The sequence below is a fragment of the Barbatula barbatula genome (genome assembly GCF_947034865.1).
Source record: "Barbatula barbatula genome assembly, chromosome: 19".
NCBI classification, from domain to species: domain Eukaryota; kingdom Metazoa; phylum Chordata; class Actinopteri; order Cypriniformes; family Nemacheilidae; genus Barbatula; species Barbatula barbatula.
This window is the reverse complement of record NC_136782.1, coordinates 10,325,944-10,340,421: the sequence shown is the minus strand read 5'-3', so window position 1 is coordinate 10,340,421 and position 14,478 is coordinate 10,325,944. Positions and strand designations below refer to the sequence as shown.

General features: G+C 39.9%; 2 protein-coding genes across 2 annotated transcripts; both read left to right on the top strand.

The window, feature by feature from the left end:
* The first annotated feature begins 71 nt into the window (after positions 1-71).
* srsf1a (serine and arginine rich splicing factor 1a) lies at positions 72-5,077 on the top strand. The gene is made up of 5 exons (XM_079480777.1): positions 72-433; positions 549-768; positions 1,474-1,718; positions 1,798-1,970; positions 3,690-5,077. The coding sequence occupies exons 2-5, from the start codon at positions 575-577 to the stop codon at positions 3,882-3,884; spliced, it is 807 nt and encodes a 268-aa protein (XP_079336903.1). The 5' UTR covers positions 72-433; positions 549-574; the 3' UTR covers positions 3,885-5,077.
* Positions 4,133-7,942, top strand: dynll2a (dynein, light chain, LC8-type 2a). The gene is made up of 6 exons (XM_079480778.1): positions 4,133-4,895; positions 5,334-5,386; positions 5,473-5,599; positions 5,691-5,774; positions 6,538-6,674; positions 6,792-7,942. The coding sequence occupies exons 5-6, from the start codon at positions 6,543-6,545 to the stop codon at positions 6,927-6,929; spliced, it is 270 nt and encodes an 89-aa protein (XP_079336904.1). The 5' UTR covers positions 4,133-4,895; positions 5,334-5,386; positions 5,473-5,599; positions 5,691-5,774; positions 6,538-6,542; the 3' UTR covers positions 6,930-7,942.
* Positions 7,943-14,478: the final 6,536 nt, after the last annotated feature.

Below are 14,478 nucleotides of genomic sequence, written 5' to 3'. Positions count from 1 at the left end.
AGAGTCGCAAGCCTAACTTATTGAAAATCGTTGAATATTTATAAAATGTCCTAGTAGATGGTTGTTTCAGACTCCATCGCTATTGTAAAGAAATCTAAATTGTCCTACAGCAGCAGGTGCAAACAATAACTAGATCAATGGCTCCACCCCACGACCAGGTTTAAAAAACGCCACAGTGGATAATAAAAATCTTGACGTCGTTTTATTGTATCATACTCGTATATACAAAACTCTCAATTAAATCACGTTGCTTGTTTTGGACGTTGATGAGCGTACTATTTTGCGTCGCGGATGTAGCTACACCATTACCCGCCGATCAGTGCATTTTCCCAAATTACTCCGCAGCGGGTAAAGCGCGCCAGCTGAATAGGAAGCGACCCTCGCGGTTTCAGAGGAACACGTTCTCGGTACGCTTTCAGCGCCGCGAACAATAGTAAGCATCTTTTTTGTATTTGAGTGATGTAGTCTATGTGCTTTCCTTTTTTTTTTACCAAACTATTGTTTTATTATGCAAGAGGGTAACCTGATTTATCTCATCTGATCTGCAGGAAGGTTAAAGCTGAATTCTACGGAGATGTCTGGTGGTGGTGTGATCCGCGGCCCTGCGGGGAGCAATGACTGCCGCATTTATGTGGGCAATTTGCCTCCTGATATCCGAACTAAAGATGTCGAAGACGTGTTTTATAAGTACGGGGCTATTCGCGATATCGATCTGAAAAACCGACGAGGTGGACCTCCATTTGCCTTTGTCGAGTTCGAAGACCCCAGGTGGGTAAATTAAGCCGTTAGCCATGTGGCACTAATGCGTTTGTTTTAAACAAACCGATTTCATCACGTTGAGTCTCCAGATATATGAAAGTGTGTTTTAGACGTACGCACGTACGCTATAGTGGTCGCAGAAAACAAGTTTTTTGCTTTAATGCTATTTAGTTTGCGTTCTGTTGCTAACTAGCTTAGCATGCTAAGCTTAATTAGCTTTGCCGCGCTCATTTTTTTCGAAAAGCACGTTTTGTTTATATCGTAGGGTAAAGGTCACCGTTTTTTTGTATGCACATTCATGAATTTTTGCATCGAAACCTACAGCTGTGTTTTAAATGGGTACATAAACCACACTTTTAGTTTTGTTTTTGCCTGGCTTGAGGTTTGTATATGGAAATGAGCTTCGTAACAGACCAGTGGATTTAGGGTGGTTAAAGTCAGCTGGGGTGGCTTTTGGCCTGAAATGTTTTGCATGGACTCGATATGCATTATATTCGAAGTTCTGGTTAGATTTTTGTAACTTATATATGAAGGAATGACAAACATTTAATGACATTTAATTTATTCTGTTAACTGTTCATACCGAAAATGGTATCACAAAAACATTTAGCGGTTTTGAACCCTTAACTCTTTAAACTCTGTATACCTTGAAACCAGTATTTGGCCAATGCCTAACCACTATATTTACATGCTTTTCCTGTTTTTTCCCTATAGGGATGCAGAAGATGCCGTTTATGCTCGGGATGGCTATGACTATGATGGTTATCGGCTTCGAGTGGAGTTCCCAAGGAGTGGACGGGGTATGGGAAGAGGCGGGGGGGGAGGTGGTGGTGGCGGCGGCGGTGGTGGAGGAGGAGGTGGCAGTGGCGGCGGCGGCAGTGGTGGTTTTGGAGGTGGTGCTCCAAGGGGTAGATACGGACCCCCATCCAGACGTTCGGAGTACAGAGTAATTGTTTCAGGTAAGCGATCCTCCATTTTGTTTATCAAGGTTCTTAAGAGTTTAAAACCGGTTTAAAGATGCAAACGTTTCCCTCATAGGTCTTCCACCAAGCGGTAGCTGGCAGGACTTGAAGGATCACATGCGTGAAGCAGGTGATGTATGTTATGCTGACGTTTTCCGAGATGGAACTGGCGTGGTGGAGTTTGTTCGTAAAGAAGACATGACCTACGCTGTTCGAAAACTGGATAACACAAAATTCCGCTCGCATGAGGTAGGTTTTAGATTTTAATCTGAACTTTTGGATTTGCTTGACTTAGCATTGGATAATTCATTAAGGTAAGAAAGCCTCTGTTATGGTAGGATTAAGGGGCCGGTTGCACCAGCTGTACATAAAACTAGTCGATTTAAGTCCTGGGTAGAATTTATACCGGTTGCACCACCGCCTTCAGATGTAGCAGACATCTGAGACCAATTCTTATGCCTAGTCAGAGGAAGTCCAGTCAAATTTCTTTGTTTTTCATCGAGCAAAATATAACGCAGTATAAAATTGAGACCACTACAGTCTGAATGCGCAACGCTGAATCCGCGCCTGCGATATTTACAGAGAAATTGTTGTTTTTAAAGTGCATTTTAGCCCTCATCATTGACAATGCACATATTACATTAACACGCGTGAGATTTGTGAGCAGCAGCAGGATGCACTGTTGCTATTTACGTCCAGCTGGTGCAACCGTCCCAAGATGCAGTGTTTAGGGAGATTGTTGTAAAGCCACTCAGAATGGGTCTCATTCATGCATTCAGCAGAACACGTTTGTGTAAATTGTTCGGAAAGTAATTCTAACAAATTTTATTATTAAAAAAATGTGTGCGTTCAAAATGTTAGCAGGTATGAAATTAGTCTACACCTGCTCCATACCATGTGTAAATAGTGTGGAAAACTGCACGTTCCGTATTTTGAGACCAACTAATGCCACTTCATTTTGATCCATGATATTTCACAAGTTCTTTTGCACTTTTGTTTATCATTTAACTTTGGGTAAAACACAGAGCTTTTTTTACACAGCCTTCCAATCACAGTGGAAAGGGGGCGGAACAAACACTACATTGACCAACAATGGAGAAGTTAATATTAATGGTTACTGCGTTTTCATATCAAGTAATATTCTTTAAAATAATATACTAGTAACAAGCAGTCAAGACAAGTATATTCCCTATTGCGGCTATTCTAAATCGCATAACGCGTAGTAACTAGTGTTCTCTGGCGCTACCAGCTGGTTGTTTTCAGAAGAGCACCAGGTATTATCGTTTCATCTGGCCCAAAATTATTTGGTGGACATGTTGTAACTAATGAATTGGTTAGCCATATAACCTATTAGCATCTTATGCATTTATGTAATGTAGCCAAACCAGAGAATGAAGTACAGAGGATTTCGGCATGTCTAGATTCGTATTTCTGTAGCTAATTCATAGGCAGGGATAATACTAATTGTGAATGCACGTGCATGCGTGCCCTGTTTGCGAGTGATTGGAATTCTTTAGATTCGCACATTTTACTATAAAATCTTGACATTTACGAAGTATTTGTGATTCCGGAGCAAAGTTTTCGGGAAGGTTTGTTTTACGCACGTATGAATCGTATTTTACTCTGAATTGCGTGTATATATTTACAAATGTTTCATGAATGAGGCCCAATGTGAGCAAGCTTGTAACTAACAAATGCACCCAATTGGCTCAAGAGTAATTTAAATCAGGGGACAATGTTCAACACCCTGCCATGTTAGATCAAAGATGTCTTCAGGCACTTTGATATGGTCAGTGGGTCAAAAATACTTCTACCCCATAGCAGATGGGGTATAAGATGTTAATGCATAAGGGAAGACTAGTGTTACATTGAGAGAGGTGTTATAATTGGAATTCTGGTAAGTATTATGAATATGTAATCTTATTTGTGGTAAACATGGCTCAGTGGATAGTTCCTTTTCTCTTCTAGGGAGAAACCGCATACATCCGTGTGAAGGTGGATGGTCCTCGCAGTCCAAGCTATGGAAGATCAAGGTCCAGAAGCCGCAGTCGCAGCAGGAGTCGCAGCCGCAGCAACAACCGCAGCCGTAGCTACTCCCCACGGCGCAGCCGAGTATCCCCGCAGTACTCTCCTCGCCATAGCCGTTCTCGCTCTCGGTCCTAAACCGCTCCAGTGTCACCTGTCTGGTCAACTTTTCGGTGGAGCTGTTGACCCATTAGTTTTTACAGTCTTTACACATCACAATCTGTTTTAGGTTGTTCCTTTTTTTTCATGAGGCATGTGTCTATTGAATGTTGTCTTCCCCTCCTTCTCTGGTCATCCCCTTTTTTCCCCACCCGCGGTCTTGTTTTTTACTTTTTAATCATGCATTTTTAACTGAGTTGTCCCATCCATCTTTTTTCGTTTTTAATATGAAGTGGAAGTCTTTCATAGAGCGACCAATGGGTTATGTAATTGCTCCCAATATTTTTGTAAATGTCACATATGACTTTTCATGGGGTAGTTAGTAGGTTCCACAGTAACTGTATTTTATGCTGTCTTCCTCTAGACATGATACCAAACTAATGCTTTGTAATAAAGGATTATTTAATCCATACGTTGTTGCGTAAAAGGGTGAATTAAAAAGAAAATCCTGTTTCAATATTTCACTAGCCCACAGGGCTCTATTTGGTTAACCCTCCAAATTGTTCAGAAAACAAGTGGAATGTATGTGGTGCTATTATCTAAATCTCAAATCACAAGATTGAGATGGCGATTTAGACTGACCGTGTAAAATAACATTTAGGCATAGTGTTAGGTATTGTAGGATGATGTGTTTTGGCTTTAGCGCTATATGCATGCATCAAGGAAGGCAGGTTTGAGTGGATTTGATTCTAACTCTTTACCTCCTTTGTTTTGATTTAGCTGGAATTTTAAGGTTTGGATTGGAGGAGAGGCTCAGTGGACCCTGGATCACTGGGATCAGTACATAATGAAGATAGGGATAGGGAATGCTGGAAACATGGAACAGGATCAGATGCCCCAGGATCATAGGATTTTTAAAACCCCTTTATTTTCACTTTACCGCATTGGGAAGTTTATACCTTCTGGCCCTTCATTTTTAACACATTGGAGGAGCAGATGCTGGAGGAGTCAATTGGAATGGAATCGCAGGAGCAGTATGGTAAACTAAAAGTACGCTTGGGATGGGTGGGGGTTTACTCAGGCATTTTTAGATCTGCACTCCTGTTAATGGACAGATCCTTTAACATAAAGAGTTTTTGGTTTATTTGTAGTGAACAGGGTTTTGCTTCAATAAAGAATTTGTTGGTATATAAATTGTGTGGTGAATTCCTATTTCTCAATGCTTTACTGATCTTAACGATATGGACATTGCCAAGTGCAATAAAGAAAATTTATATTAAGTTGCTTAGCAACTGTACATATCTCACGTTAAGGTTATGAAAATGCGTTCAACTTTTTACAGTAACTATCAAACGTTGGTTATCATTAGTGTTGCTTTCATTATCGCATAAACAAACCTTCCGCCGTTAATCCTAAAAGCAATAATACACGTATCTTGCAAGCAAACAAATGCACAAGTCTGACATTTACACAACCCTCTCATTGTAGCACACCATGGGCCGACCATTGCAGGAACAATACATTAAACCCACAACCTTGCAGTAAGTGTTTACTCAACATGAAGTGTTTTCATTGCAAACGTCCACCGAGGCTAATTTAAGCTCTTTTCCGCATATCCTGGTAATAGGCCTACACAATCCTGCTGCCCACAACCAAACAAGCTCATTTCCCTCTGGTCACGGGTAAAGATGCATTGTGGGTTGAAATAAGACGCTGGCGGAGCGACGCAGGGAGCGGCTGGTCTGTAGCCAATGGTGAGCGCTGTGTAGGACGGCATTGTGAAGAGCCAGGGATTTTAGCGGGCACCAGTCGGCGTTTAACTTCATCTTTATGTTCCTCTCATAGCGTCAAACGGACATCTGGATCCACGACAGCTCGTGCGGCGATCGTTTTGAATTGCACATTTCTGTCTCCCGATATTGCTGACAGGTGAGTTGAGTAATTTATTGCTTTCGAGCGATCAACAAATATTCAGTGCGTGGATTTTGAGATTCTTGCGTTGTAGACATCCAAATGACGTTTTTTTGCGGGGGGTAACAGTTAGGCTTTTTTGTCAAATGATTGGAATTTCGGATCGGTTGCTTAACTAAAGGATGCGTTTGTCATGCTACGCCATTTACATCCGCGTGCACCTGGACGTCCAGAGTTTCATTGATCTGCTCGAGCATCAAACTAGCACGCTGTGAATGGAGTGACGTAGCGTTCTCCGTGCTGACTTGATAAATTAATCGAGAGCCGTACTACTAACACGCATTAAAATGATCCACGACTGGGCGTCAATCTGTGATCAACATGGTAACGTATGAGTTGAGGTGCTGACATCAGCTGCGCACCATTCCTCTTGTATCTGGGGTTCCTCCTGTATGCGTTGAAACTTACTTGCCCGTATAGTCGACAAAGATCTACGTTCATGTTTACTAATGTACATGTGACACTGTAAACAAAGTTTGAATTATGTATAACCACAGAGCCCTGTTTGGTTTTCATGGAAGTGATGTCACTCAATTACCTTACAAATAAAATCCTCTGAGGAGATTGCTGGTACTGTCAGGAATTCACCTGGCATTGTGGGAACAGAACTACGCATGAAAGGACCCAGTGTTTCAACACACCTGGACAATCGGTGAAGCCATCTGTCCCCTGCAAGAAATGCTATTTCTCAAAAACGAATTCTTTTTTTTATCCCTTTCAGGCACCATGACTGACAGGAAGGCTGTGATCAAGAACGCTGACATGTCTGAAGATATGCAGCAGGATGCTGTCGATTGTGCCACACAGGCGATGGAGAAATACAACATCGAGAAGGACATTGCTGCATACATCAAAAAGGTGAATCGCGCTGAGATGAAATTTGTATTGTCATTGCGCTTGGCTTGTTATTTAAGTTTCCTAACATTTCGTCGAGCTAGCATTTTGATGCTTAAACCTCATCTCCTCATGTTACAGGAGTTCGATAAGAAATACAATCCGACGTGGCATTGCATTGTGGGAAGGAACTTCGGCAGCTATGTGACCCACGAGACGAAACACTTCATCTACTTCTACTTGGGGCAGGTGGCCATTCTCCTGTTTAAGTCTGGCTGAGTGACGGCCAGACCGTAGAATGTATTTCCGATGAAGACTGTGCCGCACTGGTGGCTGATGTTGTATCTACCCACACACTACGAATATTAAATGAGACCATACCATGACTACGGTGGCTGTGCACAACTGCATGGATCATATCCCATACTACTTGTGTACATGTTGCAGTTCAATTGCTTTTCATTAGAAGCCCTTTGTTAATCGACAATTTTTGTTCATGGTCCTTGCAAGTTTTTCTTAGCACATGTTGTTGAATTTAAAATTGGAGTAAAAGTGTAATAAAGTTAGAAAATGTGTCTTGACCAGCACATTTGTCTACTGTGACTTGATATCATTTTGATGACTTATTGCAGTTATAATTGAATAATCCCATGCACTATATGCCATTTGAGGGGTGTTTGAGGCAAAGATCAGAAGCACACAGCTGTATGGGGGCTAGTCTATTGATTTAATAATGTTCTGTTTACCTCTAACTTTTGTGTCTTTGTTTTTTGATACATGAGAGTTATTGCATTTCAGACCCCATATTGATATTTGACAATGTCTACCTGATTATTCAATAGAATGATGTATGTACTAGAAATTTAGAGTTTAGGAACGGAGACTCGTATGTAACTCATTACACAGATTGTAACAGAGCGTGTTGTCTTCGTGTAACTGTCTGCAGAACAGTTTTCTGAATGTAATAAGTAGATGCACAACACATGTCGCCGGGCATCTTCCTGTCCTCTGTTCTGCTGTTAATTTCGGATGAGTAGGATTTATTTGCATGTGTCTTGTTTACATTCTGATCAGTGGATGTCTGAACAAACATAGACCTGTAAAGTTTGCACATAGCACATGCTGTTTGAGGCTTTCTCTGTTAGTAGGACTGACACTACATTTGCACACCGTGAAAGAGTACCCACTCAGGTACCAACAAACAGCCCTGTCATATTAATAAAAACGTGTCATCAAAATTGCTGTTTTGTCCCTTTTTTACACTTTGACTATGTGATGTGGTTGTTTTCTGGTCTCCATTAAGGTTTCAACAGCAACAACATAAACAATCTTGGGCCTCATTCAGCGTTTAATGGTGTTTTATTTGGTCCCATCTGCTAAGATCCACATCAGAATCTACCACATTACCAGCTGACATAATCGCTTAAATTCCTATTATAACCATTAAATCAAACAGAATTTCATTGATCGTTTCTAAGATTTGTTCGTTTGCAAGCCAGTGGATTGGATTGGATTCAATTTATTGTCATTACACACATACAAGTACAGTGCAACGAAATGTATTGTGACAGTGTCATGTTTGTCGGTGATATCAGGGTAAAATGAGTGTTGGCAGCCATTAAGGAGGCTCGCTGCTGCATCTTTAAACCACAAGAGGGATCTCTCTCATCACATAACACATCAGTGGACATTCAACATGATCGCCGCCGCAGCTATAAAAACATCACGTGAATTGGTGAGAGAGCGTCAAATGTCTACGCTGCGTTTGTATAAAATAGCGATTTAAAGTTTGTGTTTACATTTCTAGATCACAGTTCTACTGTTTGCGACATATGTTATACTTTATTACTCTCTTGGCGAATTTGAAATGAACTTCTCTTCAAGCATGGATTGCGCGCAAGGCCCGAACATGGATGCGCGCAAGGCCCGAACATGGATGCGCACAAGACCCGAACATGGATGCGCGCAAGGCCCGAACATGGATGCGCACAAGACCCGAACATGGATGCGCGCAAGGCCCGAACATGGATGCGCACAAGGCCCAACAAGTTCTGTTTACATATTTCGAAAGCTAACGTCAGAAAATGTGGGGGGCTTCAAGCGGGGAGCTTCATTGCCCACAACTATGTTTGAATGCCCCAACTCACAATTTTTACAAACTTGAGATTTGTTACATTTGTCATAAAACACTAAAAATCTTGATTTGTTGATATTGTAACATTTACTGCTTGCTTTGTCTTCAAACCCTGATGAAAAAACAAAATAACTCTGCCCTAAACACAATAGACATTTTAGTGGATTTACTGGTATAGGCCTAATGGGTTTTAATAGAAACTGTAATGGTGTCTGTTGGTATGTGATCCATTCTATTGGTGGGATTTTAAATCCTACTGGAATAATGCCCAAAACAAACAACATAAAGGAATTTTGTAGTGGTTTTACTGGAAAAAGTGAATTGCTCATAATGTTTTTCAATGGAAACATTTAGAGTTTGTGTTTGTCATTTGTATGTCATCTTGTAGAGCCCTTAGAGGTTTTTTTTGGCATTTGTATAACCACAGTTTTAATACAAATATGGTACAACTGTGGTTCCTGTAGCAGTACCATGATTACTATGGTTTTACTACAAATAATACAAACAAACATGGTTAGTTAAGTTAAACCATGGATCATTTTTCATATGTGTAATATCCATTTCTGATATTTGTGGTATTTTGACACTATGTTATGTCTGAGCAAGTCCTGTGTTCTCTGGTCACGGCACCATTAACTTGGAGAGCCTAGGTTCAGACAACAACCACGCTTCAGGAGCTCAAGAGTCTTTTACAGCCCATTACTTGTGATAAGATGTGCTGGTGCATGGCTCTTTGTTTTGCTCCTCATTCAGCTTTTATGGCTGTGGAGGTTTTGCAAGTTTATTCCCACCAGGGTAAGGTGCTTCGGGAGGACGCCTCTGGTTATTCAGTCTTTAAACCACGATTGCCATATTTTTCAGATCTTTTGAAACTAAGATGAAATACAAATGATGATATTCCTAAAGGATGCATCTCCATTCTGTTGCATTTGTTATTCCACCATAGCTGTAAAGGTGTCTGGCTGCCTGACAGTTAGAAAAGTCCCAGTTTCTAATATAATGTAATGCGCAACACAAATGAAGTAAAGATGTCCTCCCCACGGTCCTTATCAAGATCACATAGTTTTCATGGTGATGTCAAGAAGGATCTGGATATTTGTAGTCTGGAAAGGATTAGACAGACAGGATTTCCCCTGAAAAGTTAATGATTTTCCCACTTCTATTCATTAATAGCGGCTGATTGTTGTACTCAGTTGGGGCACAAGAGAAAGTGAAGTAGTTAAAAGGATTCCATTTAGGGAAGTTTCCACATGCTTACTTAAGTTTTCAAATTTCACAAAACTTCGTTGGTTTTAGATCAGTTGTCCTTGTTCTTCAAAGTTTGTCCTTGCACAGGGGACATTTAGACGATTAGCCGCTTAACGTCATGCCCAATCTACCATCGTGCCCCCAAGAGTAGTTTGTTCTAATAGCTTTGCTCTAAATTGAGTGGCAGCCGTGGGACCCAACAAAGCATTGCAGGAAACGTCTGAGGCAGTCACGCTGAACAACTACACACCGGGCCTGTAAATGCCATTAACCTGATTCACTAAAACGATTCTTTAGAATGCAAAATTACATTTTTGGGAGTATTTCACCTTTTACTATTTCGCAAATGCGTTTAGTCAATGCAATTAAAAATGTATGCAATAGGGAGCCAACAATATTCGCACTAAATTCGCTTTTAGGAGAGGTTTTTACTAACGTGATTTTATTTTATATCTAAAATCTGTGGTTTTTTTTGTGCTGTTGGCCAACAGTGACACTATAACAAAAAGGCTAAAGGTGATCCACACAGTATTTTATGAGGCCGCAAGAGTCTTGGTAGAGGGTTGTTCTCAGTTCGACCTTTACTCTGCGCTCCATAAACAGTCTAGGCAGATATACATCCTGAATCTGTTTCGTACTCCTACTTGACTTTCATAACCTCGGTCACAATATTGATTAATCTGTTTTCATCAGTCTTGACATTCCTTCAGGCAAAACAAATGATTATCCATTTGTTCCTACTCTTGTCCAAAGCATGTTGCCGTAAGTGTGCTTTCTTTTCGATTCCTGCTCTTTCAACATCTTTTCTCTCTCTTTCATGACTTTATGGTTCTACACATGTAATCCTGCCCTTTTACTGCCTTCTCTTTGAGCTGCTGTCAAGGGTAAGGCAATTAGCTTATCACAGAGACATGATTTATAAGATCTACCAGTGACCGCGCTGCAGCTCTTTGATTTTGGCGAAAAACTCAGTCTCAACTCTGTCTCAAGATTCACCAGTTTGTTGATCAGCAGTCCAGGAGTTCATTGCATAGCTACTGTGCGTTAGTGCCTTACTTTTAATGTCATTCAGAAAGCCCTGGGAGGTCTGAATACTCCATATGAAAACTACGGTGACCGTGTCCCTGAGTTTCCTGCTCTCTCTGTGTTTGTGTTAGGGATAGCCAAAAGGTCAGATCAGAGCCAAGCTTGATCCCTCTTGCGTTATCTCAGGTAATATCCCATCTCGCAAGGCATGTAATGTTGAGCAATGGGGTTGTAAAGCGGCGCAATGCTTTATGAGTGTTGCTGAGAATTTCTAGCTACGTTCCACGCTCATTGACCGATTTGCCGCAGGGAGACGTTTTCTCGTGTTTGCACTGCGCTGATGTGGTACCGTTGAATTGGTTAAGATTTAATCTCGATTTGACTTTAAGAAATGAGATCACCATTTTTACAGTAGTATTGTTGGTTGTTAGGATTGTAAAATGACTTTCCATTTGAATGATCCAAAGAGACTAAATATTTAAAGAGGTGGTTTTCCCCAATATATAAATTTGCTTATTATCTATTCACCTTCACGTTGTTCAAAACCTGTATATGACTATTTCATCTGTCGAACACAAAATAAGATATTTTGAGAATTTTGTCTCCATTCAATGGAGGTTAATGGGGACCAATGTTGTTTGGTTACCAACGTTCTTCAAAATATCTTTTGTGTTCTGAAGAAGAAATAAGGACATACACATACTATAACATGAAGATTAAATGTTGAACATTTCCATTTTTGGGTGAACTCCCCCTTTAAAGTCACCATGAAAGGGAAGTTGCGGTTGATTTGGAGTGAAATGGCTGCTGAAATTAGACAAAATGTAGGGCGGGGCTTTATTTTGGCCTTCCCTTTTCGATTGGTTGTAAATTGGGCCTGGAGGGAAGGGCTAAAAATGCCTGGCCATCAGACAGTCAATATAGTCCTTCCTCTTTTTTGTTGCTTACGTCATGTGGTGAAGCATTGTTCAGAGGGGGAGAGGAGCTTAATGTTTTTGATTAAAGATTACAGCTGGGTTTCACATATGACTCTTGAATTAAATTAAGCCAGGACTATGACTCGTTGAATTGGGATATTTATGTCGCTTTTATAAAAATGCCCTAGAAGAATACATTACTAATGTGCATCTTGAGACAAAACAATGGAAATTATATATTATATGTAAGATATTTCAAGTTCTGGTCAGTAAAGACAGGTCAAACATTCATTTTAGCCTGGGACTAGTCTTAAGAATGCTCTGTGAAACCAGGCCTATAAATGCAAATTAAAAATGTTGTGCACAACAAAGGTTACAGCTTTGTTGTGTTTTATATGATTTTATATTATATTACTATAGGGTTGTCACTGCCAGTTATTTGGTATTTTATGAATGTTTTTTCTAATTGAGTAATAGTCAGAAAGGTTTCATCAACAGCTGCATAGATGACAAGTCCAGATAAGCAAAACCTTGTTTCTAAAATATTTGTTATTTATTTAAAAATAAATAAGATTTATTATCTTATTATATTATATACTTTATATCTTATATTTATAGTCTGAGCAAAAGGAATAGATATGATGATGATAGAAAGTCACCATCACAGCACTTTTTGTTTTAATCAGACTTAACTAAACTTTTAAATGCTTTTGGTTTATCTGCGATTATCACATCGCTGCGGTCTACATGTTTTTCCACAGGGGTCAATAGTCTCAGCAGGAGGTTGGGGAAGCAGTCTAGTGATAGCTTGTGTGGGGTTGGTCGGCCATGCATTTCCACAATTCTATTTCTCGATGTAGTGAGTGTAGTGATGGCATGCAGTTTAAGGAATGGCGGGCACCCAGGAGGGCAGGTTTCTAAGTGTGCTGTTGGACCCCCATGGCTTGTCAACGGTGTGTCATGGCTGGAAAAGTTGAGTGAGTGACTGAAGGGCAGGAGGTTGAGTATGCATTGGTTCTGTGTTGAAATGCAATGGGCTGTAATTCTGTCGAGAAGGAGGCGGTGCCAAGGTGGAAGGGTCAATCCAATGAGTCCTTCCATGGTTGGAGAGGGACCGTTTTTTCCATGAGGATGGCTCCAGTGGTCAGGGTTAATGTGCTGGCTGAGGAATGGAGATGTGCAGATGAATTCATTAGCGAAGGAGCAGAGAAGCGTGGAGATGGAAGAAAAGGGACAAAAGTCCACCCTGGGAGGGTGGTTCAGGTTGATGATGATCCACCTGTGATCTTATTTGCTGGCGGTTTGTTCGGCTATATGTCCTCTCACCCAACTGCATCACCTGAGCAGCACCATAGTGACAACATCAAACAAAACAAGAGCGTTCTCCCTTTGATGAGATCTTAATCGATTCGTTCTCATTTTAGCTTTGCAATAAGAATGTCATTTTACTTGACCCGTTACGTTTAAAGAGTTAAATTAATCCGTGTGTGTTAAAGGCAAAGGTGTCTCGGGACGTCAGGACAGACGCCATGGTTGATTGAGTGTGAAGTTTTTCCTCTTTACTCATGAAATAATGAATAACTTTGAGTTTAACATTAGCTGGCATTTCATCAGGTATTTGCAGAAGATTGTGATCTCTTGGTGGTGTTGGCAGGGGGGGTTGAGAGAATATGCCAGGCAGATCCACTTTGAGTTTCAGGCCACCTTGCAACAATTGAATTGTCTCAAGGAAATAAAAATTTAATCTATTGTTTCGTGTTCACGGACACAAATTTCTCCATATTGTCAGGTCACTCAGCACGACCTTTTTTTTCGTGTCACTTAGCACAACTTTTAATCTAATCTGTTTTTATACAATGTATCTTTCATTTATATATATATATATATATATATATATATTTACGCAGTCTGATGGAATAAAAGGTAATTGGTATCCATTTTCGTGGTTAATTCTTGTTCATTTGTATGAACTCATTCGTATACTCATTTTTATGTGAAACAATTTGAAGAGTTTTTAATATATATGGATGTAAACTACATTTCTAAAAATTTTCAAAAATCCTGTTTTTTTTATTGGGCAAAAAGATACAGCTACCTACACATTAAAACACAATAAAAACATGTAAGCATATTAAAAACATAATTTTTTTTAAATGGTATAAATCTGAGACTTCAATTAGATTCAATAAGAATTCATTTCAATAAGAATTAACCAACAATATTATTAAGTGTCTATTAAAACATATTATTTGCTTATTTGTACATTTTTGAGAAATTAACTGTTGGATTTGTTGGGTTGGCTTAGCCTTATAAAATATATAGAACTTCCTACATTATCTGTTTTTTAATATGTAAATGTATGAACACACGCGGTATGTATATTAAAAGTAGTGCTGAGTGTCACGAAAAAGGAGAAATTTGTGTTAGAATTTATATTTTGTGACTGTCATGAACTGCTGTGATATTTGGAATATATGTTATGCAATCTGTGATTTGGGGAGAA